This window comes from Limanda limanda, chromosome 15 (assembly GCF_963576545.1).
Source record: "Limanda limanda chromosome 15, fLimLim1.1, whole genome shotgun sequence".
NCBI lineage: Eukaryota > Metazoa > Chordata > Actinopteri > Pleuronectiformes > Pleuronectidae > Limanda > Limanda limanda.
In genome coordinates this window covers 13,017,769-13,038,329 of record NC_083650.1, presented here as the reverse complement: position 1 = coordinate 13,038,329, position 20,561 = coordinate 13,017,769, and the positions used below count along the sequence as shown (strand labels likewise).

General features: G+C 42.7%; 1 protein-coding gene across 1 annotated transcript in view; it reads left to right on the top strand.

Annotated features, from left to right (window-relative positions):
• The first annotated feature begins 1,217 nt into the window (after window positions 1-1,217).
• Window positions 1,218-20,561, top strand: part of dst (dystonin) — a 78,174-nt gene continuing 58,830 nt past the window's right edge. The window contains exons 1-28 of the mRNA XM_061086721.1: window positions 1,218-2,214; window positions 4,390-4,556; window positions 4,740-4,852; window positions 5,007-5,113; window positions 5,214-5,333; window positions 5,687-5,782; window positions 5,866-5,993; window positions 8,434-8,527; window positions 8,625-8,779; window positions 8,867-9,341; window positions 9,436-9,564; window positions 9,733-9,810; window positions 9,920-10,081; window positions 10,307-10,411; window positions 10,597-10,692; window positions 10,787-10,912; window positions 11,007-11,159; window positions 11,235-11,389; window positions 11,476-11,602; window positions 11,746-11,929; window positions 12,575-12,732; window positions 12,827-13,005; window positions 13,093-13,231; window positions 13,896-14,089; window positions 14,175-14,337; window positions 14,427-14,510; window positions 14,680-14,787; window positions 14,876-14,974. Coding sequence (XP_060942704.1) covers window positions 1,516-2,214; window positions 4,390-4,556; window positions 4,740-4,852; window positions 5,007-5,113; window positions 5,214-5,333; window positions 5,687-5,782; window positions 5,866-5,993; window positions 8,434-8,527; window positions 8,625-8,779; window positions 8,867-9,341; window positions 9,436-9,564; window positions 9,733-9,810; window positions 9,920-10,081; window positions 10,307-10,411; window positions 10,597-10,692; window positions 10,787-10,912; window positions 11,007-11,159; window positions 11,235-11,389; window positions 11,476-11,602; window positions 11,746-11,929; window positions 12,575-12,732; window positions 12,827-13,005; window positions 13,093-13,231; window positions 13,896-14,089; window positions 14,175-14,337; window positions 14,427-14,510; window positions 14,680-14,787; window positions 14,876-14,974 — 4,593 coding nt within the window. The 5' untranslated portion in view covers window positions 1,218-1,515. The remainder of the gene's footprint in view (window positions 2,215-4,389; window positions 4,557-4,739; window positions 4,853-5,006; window positions 5,114-5,213; window positions 5,334-5,686; window positions 5,783-5,865; window positions 5,994-8,433; window positions 8,528-8,624; window positions 8,780-8,866; window positions 9,342-9,435; window positions 9,565-9,732; window positions 9,811-9,919; window positions 10,082-10,306; window positions 10,412-10,596; window positions 10,693-10,786; window positions 10,913-11,006; window positions 11,160-11,234; window positions 11,390-11,475; window positions 11,603-11,745; window positions 11,930-12,574; window positions 12,733-12,826; window positions 13,006-13,092; window positions 13,232-13,895; window positions 14,090-14,174; window positions 14,338-14,426; window positions 14,511-14,679; window positions 14,788-14,875; window positions 14,975-20,561) is intronic.

The following is a 20,561-nucleotide window of genomic DNA, read 5'->3' as shown; positions in this document are numbered from 1 at the left end:
TGGTATGTTTGAGCTGATTATAAAAAGAAAAAGATATAAAACTAAACTAAAAGACATGTACAATATGAACATTAGATATGTGTTATTGAGTGTTTGCATAGTATTACTGTTATTGGCCATGGAGAGTTCACATATCCCATTCACAGGTGTAGTGATGTGTGAGGCCAGCAGCAGTCTGGGTAAAAACTTTGTAATTGTGGCGCGAAGTATTGTGTTTTTTGTGTTGAAAAATACCGTAATAACTAATGCTCTAAATCATAAGGACTGTTAAAAAACACAGCTTTATTTAAGTATAACATTTACTAACACTATGTTGACCGCAGTAATACCAGTGTTTTATAGCTTGACCATACGCTGGTCATAAATAGCAGCAGGAGTTTGAACTGTGGCTGTCAGGTGACTTTGACCTTCAGGGAAACTTCATTGACGTTGTAATATTGTCAGCCCACGGTGATACAGTTATTTTTAGTTGAGCTGTGTGGTGGCGTTATACAAATGCACTTTTTCCAATGCTGCTTTTTCCTCTCTAGGATTTAATAGATTCAGTGGGCCCATGCTGCAGTTTGTCAGGCAGTGGCAGCCTATATTTGTTGATGGTGATGGCTTTCACAGGGTGACTCACTTCCTAGCCCGAGTCGGAGCATTTGCCCCCTTGTGAACTGCGGCGGTGGTGATCTGCTCAGATAATAGCGTTTGTTTAAACCATTGGAACTCTCGCTCTGCCATTGTGTGCAGATTGATTAATAGACAGAGTGGGAGCACTTTGTTGTCCAGCACGGCTTTGCCCCCTGCTCCTGCCGCTCTCATTGACCCGCGCCGTTCTGTTTGTCAAAGCCCTCTTCACCGACCGGGACTCTGTCTGGCTCATGGAGCCAAAGTTGCTGAGCCAAAACTTCTCACTGCATAATAGGTGGTCATCAGCTGGCAGCCTTTAAACCTTGTCCTCCCGCAACCCCCTTCCTCATCACAGACACAAATATTAGGAAACCTAAGGGGCGGCTGTGACGCGCACGTTTACTGTGTAGACAGAGCTGACTAACCAGCCCGGAACAGGTCTGTCCACAAGTCATTCTGGCTCTCAGCTGAGGGCTGCGAGCACGTGGGGCCACGTCTGTGTGTGCATTTATGGTGTTTGTGCTGGATTAGCCAAGCCAGAGAAATGTTTCAAAGGTCAGAAAGGATTCCAGTGTCAGAGGAGAGTCATGAGAGAGAGAGCGAGCGAGCAGGACGTGCAGTGAGAGAGGGCGAGAGACAGAGAGAGGCTGACCGGTTCCCAGCTGTGAGTGTGTGGGAGTCAACGAAAAGAAAACGCCAACTCTGCTGTGGGTGAGGCCAAAGTTTATGTCTGGCTGCCGGGCTGTTTGTCACCTCTGATCGCCGGCCGGGTGCACTGCGTGAAAATGACTCCCTGTCAGCCGGATTGTGGCTCTTCAGATCAAACGGCCCTCACTGGATACTTTGCCTGAAAACCGCTTTGACACTGTCGATGGGGGAGAGACTCTGTGCCCGTCAGGCATGGGAAACGTCTGTGGCTGTGTTCGAGGCCCAAAAGAAGAATGCTATGTGGACCCTAAGAAAGCTCCGCTGAACCTTGAGCCTAAAGAGCGCAAGGGTCGCCGCTATTTCCAAAGGAAGAAGAGGAAATCTGGGGACTTTCAGCCTGCTGGACCTCTCGGGGCTCCTGGAAGTGAAGCCATTACAAGTAGTGAAGCCGGCTGTGGCAGTGCAGAGCTTCAGAATGGCCAAGACGGGAGCACAGAGGAGAATCTGGTTAAACCCCCAGAGCTGGAGGAACATCTCTCCAGGCAGGGCAGTATCAGCACAGGTGTCTTTGTTGGAGAGGTACCGGTTTTAATCCTCAGAGATTCTGGGGATCAACCTCTTGGGAAGAAGTTGGCGTACAGGTTTGGAAGGTTTTCCTCCGAGCAGTTGGATGTCGAAGAAAAGCTCCGTTGTATTAACGCGGCGTCTAGAGGCGTCTCGGCTAAGGATGGTCTGCTTGTGAAGAAGCTGCTGCAGCGCCAGTTGAGGAGGGCTGTGAGCTTCGGAGCGGTGGAGCACACGCTGCGAACTCTGAGGGGTAATGACAGACCCGGGAGTGAGGAGGCGTTTGCCAAGATTATATGGGGCTCTCAGGCTCACAGGAGGAGGAGACGGAGGGCCAACACCTGCTCTGGTCTCCCAGCTTCTGCCAAACCTATTCCCACCCAACAGGTAAACTGAGAAGGTGTCATTGACAGCAATTACTCGTATGATTCATGATACTGTAATAACAGGTATGATTGGTGTATTATGTTATATAAACATCGGAGCATTACCTCATCATTGTGTTGTTTTCTGTCTGTGATTACACATTTAAAATATATTTACACCACGGTATCACCTGTAGAGGGTTGTTACTATAGAACTTTACCTGAAACTAACTTTGAAATATTTGTGTTGTTCATAAGTAAAGACATAGACATGTTGACTTCAGTATTTGAACAAATAAACTCTTATTCATATATACCCGGAAAAGGGACTTAAGTAATAATTGACAAACATCAAGGACAAAGTAAGCGCTCACTGTAAGAGCTGTCAGTTTTGGTTTCGTTGAGTAAATTCAGAACACAACTGGCTTGTATATCGATATATAATATACAATATTTATATAAGAATTATTATATTAATTAGGGCGGTGAGGTGGTGCTGTGTTTAGCTCTGTTGCCTGTTCTACTCTGGCTTCCTTCCACAGTGCAAACACATGAAGACTGAGGTTAGGATGATTTACAATAGGTGTGAATATGGTTGTTTGTCTTCTGTGTCGACCCCAGCGACCTCTCCAGGGTGTAGCCCACCTCTCACCTAATGGTCAAAAGCTTTAGCTGTGATTGGCTCCAGGTCCCCATATGACCCAAAGGGATAAGCAGTCGATGGATGGATGAATGGGTGAATAGTGATCTCACTAATGCTGGTTATGTTTGGTATTTATCTTTACATGTTATGCACGAATGGCTGCTGGACTTTGTTTGAAAGACATTGTCAAAATTAGCTGATGTTAAAACATTTGCTGGTCTTTTTCCAGAGGTCATGAGTGTGGATTTAATGTATGTTCTGAAATCATCAGGTTGATAATTACAAATATATTTAGGCAGTGAATTAACAGGAAACTGTGGATTCATTTTCTCAGCAAGAGAAACGCCTAATGTTTGTGGATCCATGATGGCTTTTGTATCTTTTTTTTAAATTTTGTGGTTTGGAAACAAAGCAGAAAGTGTATTTATTAAGGTTCCGCTCTTTTATGCTCCGTGCGCTGTAGGAAGCTTGAGACTTTACCGGCCTGTCCACTCCATTCCTTGTTGAAGTCTGAGTTATCTCCCGAGTTGCTATGTTCTGGATCCAGTTGGGCTAGAAGGAGTGAATCAATGCTGTTTCTTTGGCTTTACATCATTAAACTGTCATAACTGCTCTTAACTGGATTATGGACATGTTTCTATGTTATAGTGGAACAATGTGGGAGGGTTCTTTCATTGTGTGTTTTCTTCAGGATGGTGTTTTTTGTGTCTGAGCTGTGGAGAGCTCTGAAGATTAGTCGATAACTTGAGTTGACAGATGTTTTTTTTTGCAAGAAAGATACGAAATAGTTACAGATTTCACTGCCTCAGATGTGATGATTTGATGCTTTTCTTTGTCGTACCTGAATATAAATACAATATCTGTGTGTTTTGAAATGCTGGTTGCATAAAATAAACAATTTGAAAATGTCACTTTGAGCTCTGAGACATTCTAATGAACAAATTTAACTTTTTTGATTATATCAGAGAAAATTGGCCGTTGAGTCAGTAATGAAGTAATAGTTAGTTTCAAACCTTGTGGGTTTTCTTCATTGTTTGTATGCCTCATTTTCATCTTGTAGCTACTGTAGTTCATTTGCTGCTTTCTTGTTGTTCAAACCAAAATAGAATCAAACAGCAAACAGACTTATTTCTAGTTGTTTGTGTGTATTACAGGGAAATGAGCATTGAATCAATGTTTAAAGAGTGTGTTGCTAAGATTTCATGAATGATCTTAAAACACAGTGTGCCAAGAATGCTGGAACGTGACCTGTTTCACGTGGCACTGTTTGTTTTACACCGTTCTACTCTACATCTGAGTTCATAAGCTGTAAAGCTATTAGGTGATTTATTACATAGCCCTATCTCGACCTCTAGCATGCCAACATTTTCCATGTGTCAAGTACGAACAGGGCTGATCATGCATTGGATAAGGATCCTCTGATTCTTGTCAAAATACATATATGTCATCATTGATAGGAAAATGTTAAGTTTTTGCTTAAAACTCCTGAATAATCTTGCATGTTTAAAGTCGGTGCATTTTCAAAACACCTTTTTCTTTTTCTACCTGGGCCAGATCTCAGAGATCCATGTGACAGGGGAGTCCGAGGACATGACAGCCAAGGAGAGGCTGCTGCTCTGGTCCAGGCAGATAACTGACGGCTACGTAGGTGTACGATGCGACAACTTCACAACCTCGTGGAGGGATGGGAGGCTGTTTAACGCCATTATTCATAAATACAGGTAATATAGGTAGAACATCTGCTGGTGAATAGAATGGAATAAAAAATATTGGTGTTATTGGCTCTATACAATGATTTTATTTGAATCATTCAGCTTCAATTCCTTGTTTTGTCAGTGTTGTGTTTCGTTTAGTATGGCTGCCTTACAATTCTCTTTTTCTCCCTCTGTCTTTTTGTTTTGCAGACCGGACCTGGTCGATATGAGTCGTGTGTCGACACAAAGCAACCGCACAAATTTAGAGCATGCGTTTTGTACAGCTGAACAGCTGGGGGTTGCCAGTCTGCTGGACCCCGAGGGTAAGACTCCTACACACATTGTCATGTTCAATTTGCCTCTGCAAAGCCTTTGAACCCTTTTTTGACATCTTGAAATCAGAATTGAGGAGACATTTCTATGAGTATGGCTCATTTGTTGCATTTGTGACTATTTGGTTTTTACTTCCTTCATCAGACGTGGATGTTCAGTGTCCTGATGAGAAGTCAGTCATCACGTACGTCTCCACGCTGTTAGACTCCTTCCCCAAAGTACCCGACGGCGTGGATGGAATCGGCCCTAATGTAAGTCCATTGGCGTCGGCCCACCGGTAACCCCCCCCCGGTCAAAGGTAAAAGTGCTGAAAACCTTTACTGATGATGTTGACGTTTTTGCTCTGAACAGGAAGTGGACATCAAATGGGTGGAGTACCAGAACATGATCAAATACCTCAGCCAGTGGATCAAACACAATGTGGCCATTATGACAGACAGATCATTCCCCAATAACCCTGCGGAACTCAAGGTACCACACCCCTGCACATAAAAATCACTTTGTAGATCTTAGTCATTATTATTAGCGGTTAATTTTATTAACTGGAATTGTGAGCTGGAATTTAGTGTTCATTTAGAACTGACATATAATGTGAGAGAGAGGTGAAGGATAATTACCTGCTTCAAATAGTCCAGATATATATCGATATGAGAGAGCAGCAGCAGCATCCATTTGCTGCAAGACGTCGATAAACTCTGTCAGTAAAGGCACTTATGTGCAGTAAGAATAAAAGACAAGAGTATGAACAACTATTTAGAGATTTCTCCTGGTTCATGTTTATTCTAATGCTAGATTTTCAGTGTAACCTCTGCTTTCTTTCACAGGCACTTTACACACAGTATCTGCAGTTTAAAGAACACGAAATCCCAGTGAAAGAGAACGACAAGACGAAAATCCAAAACTTCTACCAAATGCTGGAGGTATGCAAAAGAAAAAACCGACAGCGCTTGTTTATTCGATTCTGTGTCGTTGTATTAATTTGTTTTTGTGATGGTTCTGCCAGATGTGGATCGAGTTTGGACGCATCCAGTTACCCCCGGGGCATCATCCCAACGATGTGGAGAAGGAATGGGGTAAACTGATCGTTGCCATGCTGGAAAGGGAGAAGAGCCTGAGGCCTGAGGTGGAGAGGTATGAAGAGCCACTGAGCATATTAACGCTTTATCTGGCCCGGGCCATCATGATGTCATTCAACGGACTAATTATCTTTCTAAAGTGGTACCTATTATGTTTTTCCATATTTTCCATCATACATCATTTTACAAAGTCAAAAGTTCATATCAAACATGGCTGAAGTTTTGATTAAGATCAAGATACATGTATGTTGTGAGACAGGTGCTCAGGCGTCAGATAGTCTGAACAGGTTCAAACTATTTTTCTATTTTCTTTTTTTACGGTTTTCTGCTTCAAGCAAAGCTCGTTCTCCCAAAACAGTCTATAGCTTCTTTCAGACCTGCTCTGAAGTCAAGACATTTTCCTGAAACCGTCCGAAGAGGCTGCATGTGAGAACACAAATGTCTGAGTCAGCTGCTCCAGACATTTTCTTGAATTTTTTCGCCAGCCTACGAGTAAGATGTCTGGAAAGTGCCTCAGTAAGCCCATGAGAGCATACAGCAGGAACTTGCCAAAAAGGGGAATTAGCGGGTTTTATCTAACACCAAACAGACCCAAAACTGGAAAATTACATATATCATCGGATAAAAAGAGAAGCCAGACACGTAGAAGACGCTGACTAAGGACGACAAGATTCGAGAGCTTTTGGTGTGAAGGGCTGACGTTGTCGTCGATGTGCTGTAAACAAAAACACTGAGCTTTCCGTAGTGGAATTTTTATGTCAGGTCCTTCCTCCTGCATGTGCTACCCAGTTGCCATCCCTCACCTGAATGTTCTGGAAAAACACATCTGGCCCAGACAATCTCCCGCTGTGTTCCTCCAATGCAAACTCCAAAAAATGTTTAGGCCCAGTCTCTGAAAAGAGTCTAGTTTATAGGCATTTAATTTTCTTCCGGCTTACAAATCTGTATATTATGTTCTGTTTCTCAGTTTTTGCAATTGGTTACTTAACTTTATAGTCAGAACCTCCATACTGATTGGAGGATGAGGTGGTGCTCACAACTGTTGCATGTGCTGCCCCTCCGCAGCCAATGAGAAGAAAGTGGGCCTTTAGGGGGCGTGAGCTAATTTCCTGTTTCAGACATCCCTTCTTCCTACTGTTCTCGGTTATTTGTCTTCTAGGAGTCACTAGTGAACTGACACTATTTTATTAGAACTGAAGCTAGTGTTTCATTTGACCGAATGTTTGTGTTTGAGGCCACACACTTGGGAAAAACCATGAAATAAGTGGATAGTGTGCTGCAAAGGTTATTTAGATAAAGGAACAAAGATGCTACATGAGTCAGCATAACACTCTCCGAGGCTGGCGTGCACAGGTGTCATATTGCAGGTTCAACAAAGTCTCTAGTGAACCCAGATGCTGGAGGATCGTGTTAATGTCAGAGAGTGAATTTCCTTATTAAAGCAGAAAGCCCCTCGCTGAGCCGCTGCGCTCTATGATGTGGTTTATATCCACATTTTACGAGGTGTAATACACTTTGCTTTCTGTATTTGATTTACTGCAGCCAAAGATCACACTCTGCTTATGATAAGGTTGAATTTTTCCCTGCCGTAGTCATGGATGGTTTGCAAAACTGGAAACGACAGGAATTAAAGAGGTGTGTTTACGTTCGGCAGCTCAGGTATGAAACCAGGATTCATTTATTTCCTAGGAACTTTAAAAACACAAAAAACATGAATAGCTGGATTTTATGTCATGACATGCTTGAGTTAAGGTGTTTTCTGATATTTAATAGTATGACGGCTTTTTAATGGCAAGCTCAGTCAAGTGTTTGAACTTGGCTTTCTGTTTCCATCAGTCTTTGTTTGCAGAGTAGATCTTATTTCCAAAGAACCTCAACTGTCATCAGATGGATTTGGAAATTCTCTGTCAACGATACTCTGCCTCACCTCTCCTGCCTTCACGGTCTATAACCACTTTAGATGTAATATATCAATATTGGGTGTGGTTGAAAACTGGCAGAAACAGCAATTGCAGCCCATTAGTACAATCTTAGTTCTTCTGCAGGTGAAGCTGTGTCTCAACCTGCTGTGTGGATTGTATCCCCCTAAGGGTGGCATTTTATTCCAGGCTGGGATTCGTTTCACATGCCGCTCACCTGGCCGCGACGCTATAAATATGAGAAAGTTGCAAGTCGGTCCGTCAGTTGCGAGTGCTCGTGTTAAAAAGCTGGGTCCGAGGCTGGGGTCCGTACAGAGGGACGGATGAGACACAGCGATTCACTGGTGATATGAGATGGCCTATTTGAGTGGGATCAGCTCTGTTAGCAACAGCAGCTTCGCCAGCTATGGCTCCAGTGACAGTGTTTACGCTGAACCTTTACAAATCAACAGCTCAGTTTTTCTCAATAACAACATCAACTATAGATCGAGGTGAGGTTTGCAGTGCGTTGACTTTCTTGAAGCTTTTTATTTTTAATTTTTAATTGAAGTTCATTCATCATTTTGTTTGTTTTAGGCTTGAGATGCTGCAGCAGATTGCCAACAAAGTCCAGCGGGACTGCGTTAACGGGGAGGACAAGCTGGGGTTGGCACGAGCAACCCTGCAGTCTGTAAGTAATCTGCAAGCTCTGTTTGACTTTATATCTATATAAACATGACAAAATACTGAGCCCACGTTATTTGTCTTTTCTTTTTGTCTCTGCTAAGGATGCAAAACGTCTTGAGTCTGGAATCCAGTTCCTCCACGAATCGGAGATCGCTGGCTACTTGTTGGAATGTGAGAATATCCTCCGACAACAAGTGGTGGACATCCAGCTTCTCCTGGACGGCAATTTCCCCTTTGCAGATCAACTAGTCCAGAGGTACAGAGTAGATCCCCCTGTGTAATAACACACAGAAACATCTTCAATATTAAGACGACTAATTTAATCAATCCTTATTTTTATCAGGGTTTCAAAACTTCGTGACGACCTCCTAACCCTGAGAGCCGAGTGTTCGTCGGTGTACAGCAAAGGCCGCACCCTGACGACAGAGCAAACCAAGATGATGATCTCGGGCATCACGCAAAGCCTGAACTCTGGCTTCTCTCAGAACATCGGCACAAGCCTGTCACCAGCCCTTACTCCTGCACTCACCCCGGGGGGGTATGGTACTCCCGGGTCCATGTTCTCCTCTAGCCTTACACCGTGCCTGACCCCGTCCTTGACCCCTGCCTTGACCCCCGGCATGCAATCTCCTTCAGTCCAGAGCTACATCGGGAGTGGCGGCGGTGGCGGCATGGATCCCGGCAGCCTCAGGCATTTGAAACAAATGCAGATCCGCAAGCCTTTACAGAAGTCCTCACTGGCCGACCCAAACATGACAGAAGAGGAGGTCAACATGAAATTTGTTCAGGACCTCCTGATCTGGGTGGAAGAGATGCAGGTGAGTGGTCCACATACGTTTTGTTTTGTTATGTACTATTGAGACGCTGGGTATTTGATTTTCCTTTTCCTTTCTTTCTTTTTTCTTTTTAAAGGTGCAGCTGGACCGTTCCGAGTGGGGATCCGATTTGCCAAGTGTGGAAACGCATTTAGGGAACCACAAAAGTGTACAAAGAGCCATCGAAGAATTTCAAATGAGTGTTAAAGAGGCCAAACTGAGTGAAGTAAGGATTCTGGAGTTTCTATCTTTCTTCAAATTTATGTAGAAACATAAATAATAGTAATAACGACAACATAATCTGTGATCTAAAAAATAATCTCAATGTTTATTTAGTTAAATCAGTTTCTTCAGAGAAAACTAAAAGAAACCAAACATATTTGTCTTTTCTCAGATTCAGATGACCCTTCCCCTGAAGCTAAGCTATTCAGACAAATTGAACAAACTCGAAAGGCAGTACGAGAGGCTATTGGTAAGTTATCCCCTGAGCTCAACAGTCTTAATCTAAATCCTGCAATGCTGTGTAAATTATATAATTACTGTGCTGTTTGTAGACTGAATTTATGGAGTGTTTGTTTCAGAGCTGTTCGAGAGAGCGGCAGAGCAACCTGGAGAACCTGCTGGACTTCGTGTTGCAGGCCACTCAGGAGCTCATCTGGCTGAATGAGAAGGAGGAAGAGGAGGTCGCCTTCGACTGGAGCGATCACACCGGCAACATCTCCAAGAAAAGAGACTACCACGCCGTAAGCCCTTTTAATGTGTATTTTAATATCAACAGTCTTTTAATCAACAGTAATCTGTTGAATACTCCACGCAGACAGAACAACAAGGACCTGTTCAGACAGCTCTGTTGGTTGCATTGTAGCCTGAATGATTAACTCCATACCGAGCAGTGTGGGGCAGGTCGTGATAATGTGTGATAGGGTGGAGTGATGGCTCGAGTTACTCAGCTTACTGTCTTCGAACAGGACCTGATGAGAGAGCTGGAGGAAAAGGAGCAGATGATCAAGTCTGTGCAGGACAAGGCCGAACGTCTGATGTTCAAGAACCACCCAGCTAAGATAACTATTGAGGTAAGCCGCTGTTTGTTGTCTTTCTGCGGTCAGTATGACAATTAGATTCAAAATGTTGGACCGGATACAGTGTCTCCACCCTGAGTACAGCCGCCAGCTTGATTAAAAGATTGCAAAGTCCTGTTTCAGCTCGTCATTTTCCAGCAATTAAACCTGGACTCATGTTTGTGTTGGCTTTCTTCCAGGCGTACAGAGCTGCCATGCAGACACAGTGGAGCTGGATCCTGCAGCTCTGCTCGTGTGTGGAGCTGCATCTCAAGGAGAATGCTGTTTATTTCGAGGTGAGCTGCTGCGATTTTATATTAAAAAAAATTGTGACAATGCAGAAATGCATTCAGTAAACACAACTAATTTGTCATTATCCCCCCTGTGCAGTATTTCAGTGATGCCAAAGCGTCCCTTGACTACCTTAAGAACCTGCAAGACGCCATTCAAAGGAGGTACAGCTGTGATCGTTCAAGCAGCCTGCACAGACTGGAGGACCTCATCCAGGAGTCCATGGTAAACTGATGAAAGGAGATGAAGTGTGCACGTGCAGCATGGGGGAGGTAAATGAAGGAAAGAAACACACTGTGTTGATATTGTGTGTTTGCAGGATGAGAAAGAGCAGCTCCTTCAGTACCGCAGCACCGTAGCCGGTTTAGTGGGCAGGGCCAAAAACATCGTGCAGCTCCGACCCCGGAACCCAGAGAGCCCCGTGAGATCCTCCATCCCTGTCAAAGCCATCTGTGATTATCGACAAATAGAGGTAAATCACTAATCTTATTTAATTTGAAAGTTTCCTACATAATCTAAGCTGTGTCTGTATCACAAACTCTTTCAGATTACCATTTACAAAGATGACGAGTGTGTGTTGGCCAACAACTCTCACCGGGCCAAGTGGAAGGTCATCAACCCGGCAGGGAATGAGGCCATGGTGCCCTCGGTTTGTTTCACTGTGCCTCCGCCCAACAGAGAGGCTGTGGATATGGCATCAAGGTGAGATGTTAAAGGCAAAGGGAACTCATGAGTCAAATGTTCTCTAGATGAGAAAATTATTCATGCTGCTTTTGTTTTTCCTGCAGAATTGAGCAGTTATTCCAGAATGTCCTGGCGCTGTGGCACCACTCCCACATCAACATGAAGAGTGTGGTGTCGTGGCATTATCTCATGTCTGATATAAGAGCCATCCGCAACTGGAACGTGGCCTCGGTATGTTAGACTTATTCTGTTTTCTCTTACTTTTCTAAAATCATGATCATTTATGATAATCAGACTCATTTTTCATTGTCATTCCAAGAGAAATGCAACGTATAGGTGTCTTATTTCCATGTTTATCTCTCCGACTAAATCAGATAAAGACCATGCTACCAGGTGAGCATCAGCAGGTCTTGAGCAACCTGCAGTCCCACTTCGACGAGTTCCTGGAAGACAGCGAGGAGTCCGAGGTCTTCACGGTGGCAGACTGCTCGCAGCTCGAGAGAGAAGTCGCCGCCTGCAAGGAGTACTACCAGGATCTGCTCCGATCCGCAGAGAGAGGCAAGGCTCTGATCCCCTTCCTGTGCCTCCCAACTACGAGCTGCTGATGCGTATTGAACACAACGCCCGTGGGAAACACACGGCTCTTTAAGCCTTTTAAGACCCAAGTCAATACCTTTTAGTATTATGTAATTTTTTTTTTTTGCGCTGTACTAAGAGGAATTTCTTAAGAGATGGTGGCGTTTGCTGTGGAGCAAAGCAAACACTTGGAAGTTGTTAATGGGTTTCAAATAGATTTGAAAAATTACAGAATTCATGTTATATTATGATGTTATATAGATATGCGTCGAATAACAGAGATATGATCAATTACACCTAAGCCCCTCCCCCATTTTTTAATGTTCTTATCTTATGAAGTCCACTTTCCTAATGTGTGTATGACTTCATCTTGGCAGTGGAGAAAGTGCCAGTGACTCAGGTTCATTGCAATAGCTCTTACTTGGCCTTATATGGTGATAATGACGCCACCTAGAGGTGAAGTTAGGTTACTGTCAGTTAATGTGTGAGTGTATGCAGGATTAAGGGATTGTTTTGTCGATTGCATTTAAAATCGTTTTTCAGAAAATATATTTCCCTGTTTTGATTACAAACATATTTTATGTTCTAATGTTTTTATTCTTATATACACATTGATTTCTGTAACAGAGGAACACGAGGAGTCTGTGTACAACAATTACATCTCAGAAATCCGCAACTTCCGCATGCACCTGGAGGCCCACGAAGAACATCTCATCAGGCAGATCCGCACGCCACTGGAGAGGGACGACCTGGAGCAGAGTCTCCAGCGCATCATGGAGCACGAGGTACACATCTGAGATTCTGTAATCATTTTTGAAAAGATAAAGAACTTTGAGGTGTTGTTTTCTCAATCACGCTTTTCTACACGCCACTCTCCAGAGGAAAACGGCGGAGCTGAACAAACTAAAGGACGACCTCGATGTCATGAAGGAGAAGTGCGAGTTCTTCCTCAGGCAGGCTGCAGGTTCTCCGTCTGTGCCGATGCTTTCCTCTGAGCTCACCGTCCTCGTTCAGAACATGAGCCAAGTGTACTCCATGTCCTCCATTTATATGGACAAGTAAGATTTCCCTGTTTATCGCTCTAAAGTAACTTCACCGCCATTGAGTAGCTGAATTGAAGACAAGTTCCTTCTTTTTTTTCACAGACTGAAAACAGTAAGCTTGGTGGTGAAGCACAGCCAGGGTGCAGAGGCGCTGGTTAAAGCCTACGAATCCAAACTCTATGAAGAAGATGCCATGAACCCTGATGTCAAGTCCATTGAGACTGTCATTTCAACACTGAAGGTAATATACACTTATTAATATTAAACATTTCACCTATTTACTATTATTATATCACTATTACTATTATTATTATATATACTGTTGCTGCCATTATTACTATATACTGCTTTTATATTGGTATAATTACTATCATATATAAATGTATATTATGTTATATTATATACTATATATACTGTACTATTCTTATATACTGTCTAACAATAACATTACCATCATATCATCAGTACTATTAACATCATCTTGCCACTGCACTTTATCTGCCTATTTTATTTTATTTTATCTTGTGCTTCTGTTTTTTATTCTTTCTACCTCAATATTTTGTATTTTTATTTTATTCTATTGTATTGTATTTTATTGTATTCAAATATACCGGCTGCTATGGAACTTAATTTCCCTTCGGGGATGAATAAAGTACTATTCTATCTATCTATCTATCTATCTATCTATCTATCTATCTATCTATCTATCTATCTATCTATCTATCTATCTATCTATCTATCTATCTATCTATCTATCTATCTATCTATCTATCTATCTATCTATCTATCTATCTATCTATCTATCTATCTATCTATCTATCTATCTATCTATCTATCTATCTATCTATCTATCTATTTAAGAAGGTTTTCAGTTTTTTAATTGACGCTTCTCCCTCTGAACATAGCATTGGCGGACAGAGATGGATGAGAAACAGGAGGTGTTCCATGACATGGAGGATGAGCTGCAGAAAGCACGAGTGATCAGCGATCGCATGTTTAAGACCCACAACGAGCGAGACTTTGACCTCGACTGGCACAAAGAGAAAGCTGATCAGCTGAGTGAGAGATGGCAGAACAGCCACTCCCAGATTGACAGCAGGTTGGAGGTTTTTTTGATTCTTGCAATATTTATATTTCATTACTCCTACAAGTATTTCTCATGATGATAACTCATCAATTCTCAGGCTTCGGGACCTGGACGGAGTCAACAAATCTCTGAAGCACTACAGAGACTCGTACAGTTCTCTTGATGAGTGGGTCAGAGAAATGGAAGCAGCACAGCTACAGGCTCAAGAAAACAAACCTGAAGATAGCAAGGCACTGGCTGAGCTCTTAAACAAGCAAAAGGTAGAAGAAAAATAAATGTCCTCAAACTAAGATTAAAACAGTACAGATGTATAAATATGTATATTTAAAAATAACTTTGTCTTTTTCAGGTGCTTGTTGCTGAAATTGAACAAAATCAGAGCAGAATTGATGAGTGTCAGAAATACTCGGAGCAATACTCATCTAACATTAAGGTAAATTACTTTATTACAACCTTAACCTGCAGAACCTGTCTTATAATTTCTCTGATCAATAAATGTGGCTGTTCTATTGATGGTGGAGGACGAAATAATCTACACTAAAAGGCAATATTTGAGGATAACAAAAACAACCTTGTAACCTTGCAAACAATTTTGTTTTTAGGATTATGAACTTCAGCTGATGACGTTCAGAGCGATGGTCGACTCCCAACACAAATCTCCTCTCAAGAAGCGGAGGATGCAGAGCACTTCTGATGCCATTCAGCAGGAGGTGACTCTAATTTTACATAAGTCGGACAGGATATCTGTGATCCGTGTGTAGAACTTGCTCATCAACATTCTGTCTTTACTTCCTACAGTTCATGGATCTCCGAACCCGCTACACGGCTCTTGTGACTCTGATGACACAGTATGTGAAGTTTGCGAGCGAAACACTGAAGAGAACTGAAGACGAGGAGGTGAGAGCTTCATACTTTTCAGATCTGCAGTTGCTAATGCACCACACTGTAGATGTTTGGGGCTTTATGGCTGCTTTAATGTGTAATGCCAATTTAGCTTTATTTTCTTGACTTTGCATTGTTCCTAAATGTCCTGTTTTGTATCCACATGTTGGATACCTCATGCATATACATGCATACAGAGGTAGTACAGACAATGACACCTGCAGTTTGTGTTCCTCCTCACGCTTCTTGATTTCTTGACTTGTTGACTTCTTCCCCGGGTTGCATCTCTGGATATATATGGTCAGCTAATTTGCGTCATTTGTGCCAAATGAAGCAAACAAAATGTGGATTAGTGATGCATGTGTCTCCTTATTGCTGGTGATGGTGACTTGCTGGCAGAATACTTTTACACTTTGACAGAAAGTCTTTCGCTTGTTGGACTTTCTGGGGGAATACAGAGCCTCTCCAGGAGTTTTTTCAAGTATCGTAGTGGTATTAATACAATGTTGAATACATCTTAGTCCATTTTAAATGTGGTAAATTCAAAAAATGTACGAGTTTATCTGGCTAACAAAAAAAATCATGCAGTCTTTAAACTGCAAATTCCTGGAGCGACTGCTTAATACAGCTGCAACACTCTGGTATGGCTAAAACATTCATGACAATTAATGTTTTATGATCCCTAATCAAAAATGAAGAAGTGGATGACTTATTTTTTGTATTATAGAACAGAAAAGCTTTTGAACGAGCACAGAGTGCGGAAAGGACGGAGTGCGTGGAGCTCCAAAAAGCAGCAGGGGAAGTAGAGAGTAGTCAACTTAAGCAACGGATCCAGGAACAGGAGGCTTTGCTCGCTGAGAGACAAGTACAGCTGGAAAAGTTGGAGGGAGAAGTAGACACACGACAGAAGACTATTGACGATCTAAACTTTCAGAAATCCCAACTCGAAGTCGACATACATCAGTTTCGCACTAAACTAGAGGTAGCGTTCAAAGACAGAGCTGCCAGCGAGCAGGAGTTGATTCAGACTAAACTGTTGATTGAGCAGTCAGAGGCCAAGTGTTCCGTGGCTCAGAGTAAACTAGACGAGCTCTTACAAAATGTCCAAAATCTTAAGATGCCAAGCCCCAAACTTCAGAGAAAAAAAGAAGTGGAGGAAGTTGCTGAGGAGGGGCTGCAAAGTCAAGTCCAGGCTAAAGTTAATAATGTTGCTCAGCAGCCTTTGGCTTTTCACAGTCAGTCGACAGTGGACAGTGAGCCAGAGTCATCTCCAGGTAGAGAAGATGAGAGAGTGAAGGTGGAGGTCCTGCAGCAGAAACTAGAGGAACTAGTCCTGGTCCAGAAAAGAGCAGAAATGGCAGAGGAGAAGGCACAAAGTTTCAAGAAGCTGTTGGATGACAGCAACAACCGAGTGAAGAAACTTCAGATGAATGTGGAAACTGAGAGGGTCAACATGAGCAAGAATTCTGATGATCTCCAGCAGGAGACACTGAACATGAGGAGATCCATCAATGAACTTCAAGAGGAAATCAAATCCCTCCAAAGAGCAAAATCCTCACTGGAACAAAACTCTTTCTTCCAAAGCACAGAAGTAGAAGGCCTCAAGGAGCAGCTGAAGGTCACCCAGGGAGAAATGCAAAAGAAAAGCTCCACCGAGCATGAGAATAATTTCAGGATTAACAATTTAGATGAGGAGCTAGCTTCCAAGCAGGCCTTAATAGATCAGCTTAAGTTTAAATGCAAGGAGCTGACGAGGTCAAACGTCTCTTCTGCGAGTGATATGAGAGGTCTTCAGATCCAAAGTGAGTCACTGGAAAAAGACAGATCACTTTCTGAGCAAAAGATAAAGTCTTTAAAGAGTGAGATAGAGAGCTGGAAAAAGCAACTTCAAACCGCTAAGGAAGAAAACAGCCTAACGAAGAAATCTGAGCAGGCGTCCCAACTCAAATTTAAAAACCTCGAAGCAGATCTTCAACTAAATGAATTGGTTACTTCTCAGCTGCAAAAGAAAGTAGATGAGTTAATACAGATCAATACGGAGATTGAAAATAATCGGAGGAACGTGAAAGCTAAACTCGATCAGGTGACAGCGGAAATTGAGAGCAAGGATCAGCAAATTAGAATCTTTAAGTCTCAGGTGGAGGGAACCAAATCACAGGTCAGAATTATCGAGGAGGAACTAAATAAGAAATCCCAGACATCTTACGAGCTTCAGATGAAGCTACAGGATAACAGTGACGAGTTAAAGAAAATAACTGAGCTGCAGCAGAAAACAAAAACACCCACTCCAGATACAGCCAATTATGAGAAAGAAATAAAGAGCCTGAAATCAGAGCGGAACTCACTGATCGCTGACGTGAATTTAGTAAATGAAAAACTCTACAGGCAACAAGCCGAAATTAACAATTTGAACAGGATGATAAAGCAAAAAAATGCAGAACTTGAGAGAGAATCTGACGAGAATCAAAAACATCTCGATAAAGCTAAGGTATTAGATGATGAGCTTTACAAACATAAACACTGCAGCTCAGAGAAAATAACAGGTAATCTAAAGCAGGAGATATTTGCTCTTCAGAACGATAAGAAAGCAGCAGAAAGGAAAGTTGAGAACTTGAATGTTAAACTTTCAGAGGTAAGTTCTGCCCTTCAGCGAACTAAAGATGAACTGAATAAAGAGGCCAAAGAGCGACAGGTCAAAGAATCCAAAATATTTCAGCTGGAGAGTGAGCTTCAGAAAGAAAAAATGTCTAGTTCTGACAACTCTCGATCGAATTTACAGCGTGAGAATTCAATCCTTCACAGGGAGAAAGCCGAGGCGCTAGAGAAAAACATTTTATTTGCATCTGAAATCAAGACGCTGAACGATAAGCTTAAAAGCACCAAAACAGTAGCTGAGCAAAAGGAGACAGAAAACTTTGCCCTTCAGCTGAGTTCACAGCAGATGGAGGAACAGCTGGAGAAGTGCAAGAAAATGTTAGGTGAGTTAAAGAATAAACTAGAGCTTCAGAAAGAAGGCTATGAGAGGCAGCTGTTGCTAGTGCAGACTGAAATAGAGAAAAAGCTCATTTTGCTGCAGTCAGACATCTCAAATGACAACGAGCAGTCGAAGCATCAGTCAGAATTAGCAGTAATGCTCAACAAGTATTTCAGACAAGACGTGACACAGATAACGACAGTGCATCAAACCATAGTGGAGTCAAAGCAACCACTGGACCAACAGATGCAACTGCAGCTCAAAATTGACAAACTGCAGCAGGACAAAACAAAGCTCACCCAAGTCTTGTTACAGGCAAAATCAAGTATAGACCAACTTGAGGAGGACAAACTTAACCTTAACTTTAAAATAGGCACCTTACAAAGCCGCTGCAATGAAGAGTCAAGGGAATCGGCTAAGTTTAAGCAGCTGTTAACAGACAGTGAGTGGAAACTAACACTGAAGGAAAAGGAAGAGAGATCTCTTCGGGAACAGATACAGTCGTGTGTGAAAGAGGTCAAAAGTCTTGAAGGACAGCTTTTGACGTTGAGGATCATGATGAAGTCAGAAAACCAGAAGATGAATAAACAGGAAGTCAGTGAAACCAGTCATCAGAGTGTGAGAGAGGACTCGCCTGCTTCCCTGAAAACAGTGATCCAGAAAGTGCCCTCAGAGGTATGGATGAAGTTAGTTAAACATCAAAAAAATACATTGTATTATTTAACAAATATACTGTATTTTAGTCAAATACATTTCACTATTTTATTAAGCACTTGCATCACAGTTGTGAACCGTGTCAATGTTACTTAAAAGTTCTTTCAATATCACATCTACAGATGACAACGAAGAAAGAAAACAGTGTTGAAGGATTCAAACAAATCAAACGAGACGAACTCGAAGTCCTTCAAGGCCAAATCCCACAAAAACATTTGCAAAATGTGACGTCTAAGGGCCAAATCAACCCTGATGAAAACATGACTGTGACAACACACGGATACATGTCCCTGTGCGAACCAACAGAGCAGCAAAAAGAAAGTAAACGCATCATTAGGACAAGAACATATCAGATAAAGCAAACTTGTGAAACTGTGAACATGTCAGAGGAAAGCTCAACAGACAGTGGTGGACAACTAAGCATGAAATGTTCAACTTCCAAAAAACTCCCAGAACTCAAAGGCAGCACAAGTATTCAAAACCTGATCAAATTTAAGCTGCTTGATGAAGAGCTTTTGCACAAGATGGAGAGGGGTCTCATCACAAGCGAGGAGATGCAAGCATTGCTTGCTCCATACGTCGGTAAACCGACTGCCATTGCTGGAGTTTATGTGGAATCAAGTAAGAAAAAGATATCCTTCCTAGAAGCTGCTGAGAAGGGCTTCTTAGCAAAGACCTATGCACTTGAGTTTCTTGAGGCTCAGGCTGCAACAGGGAGCCTTACCGATCTGGTTACAGGACAAACACACTCAGTAGATGAGGCTATGGAGAAAGGTATTTTAGAGATGGGCCTTAAAGATAAATTGATAGAGGCTGAGAAAGCTGTTAGTGGCTACATACATGCTGGCAAAAAGTTGTCTGTGTTCCAGGCAATGGAGGAAAGGATTCTTGATAGATACAAAGGCAAGAAGATCCTCGAGGTCCAGGTGTCAACTGGAGGTCTGATCATCCCAGATATCGGTGTTAGGGTGCCAGTTAGCTTTGCTGTTGATCAGGGACTTTTGAACGAAGAGACCCTAAAGAGTCTGTATGATCCAGTCAGTAACCCTAAAGGTTTCCACAACCCTGACACTGGACAGAAAGCATACTACTCCGAAATACTCAAGACATGCCTCTACGACATTGACGGTTCAGTGTTTCTATTCCCATTTGGTGAGAAACATCTGACGGACACTTCTCCCACGAGTACTCATAGACTGTCGGTCATCAGCAGCAGTTGTGGAATCGAAATGTCAGCGTACGAAGCATTCAAGGGCAAACACATCGACAAGAGGACCTATCTGTTGCTGTCACAGCAGGAAAGTGACTGGCAAGAAAAGTCCATTGTTGACGCCAACGAAAGTGCACGTCACATCATCACTGATGTCAAAAGTGGCCGACAACTTTGTCTAGAGTCTGCTCTGAGGGAGAGGTTTCTTGACACGTCTGAGCTGGATGCCTATCGCAGTGAGCTTCTTAGTATCTATGAGATTGCAGACCTGATATTTTCAAGAATGGTTGTGGTCGAGGATGTTAACAGCCCCATCGCTGGTCTCTGGGATGTCACCCACAAGAAGAGGCTGTCTGTTCTTCAGGGTTTTCAACAGGGCCTCACAGATAGAACGACTGCCCTAAGGCTGTTGGAGGCCCAGGCCTGCACCGGAGGTATTTGCGACCCCTCTTCTGGGGAGAAAGTTACAGTTTCTGAGGCTCTCAACAGAGGTCTTGTGGACGAGGCACTGAAACAACAGCTCCAGCAATGTGAGCAGGCATTTTATGGCATTGTTCAGCCCAATACTGCAAAGAATCTGTCCATTTCCCAGGCTATTCAGGAAAATCTCTTCCCCAAGGATGTCGGTTTTCGCTGTATCGAGTTTCAGCTCCTGACTGGAGGACTGATACATCCTGACACTCACGATAGAGTCTCGCTTGAGG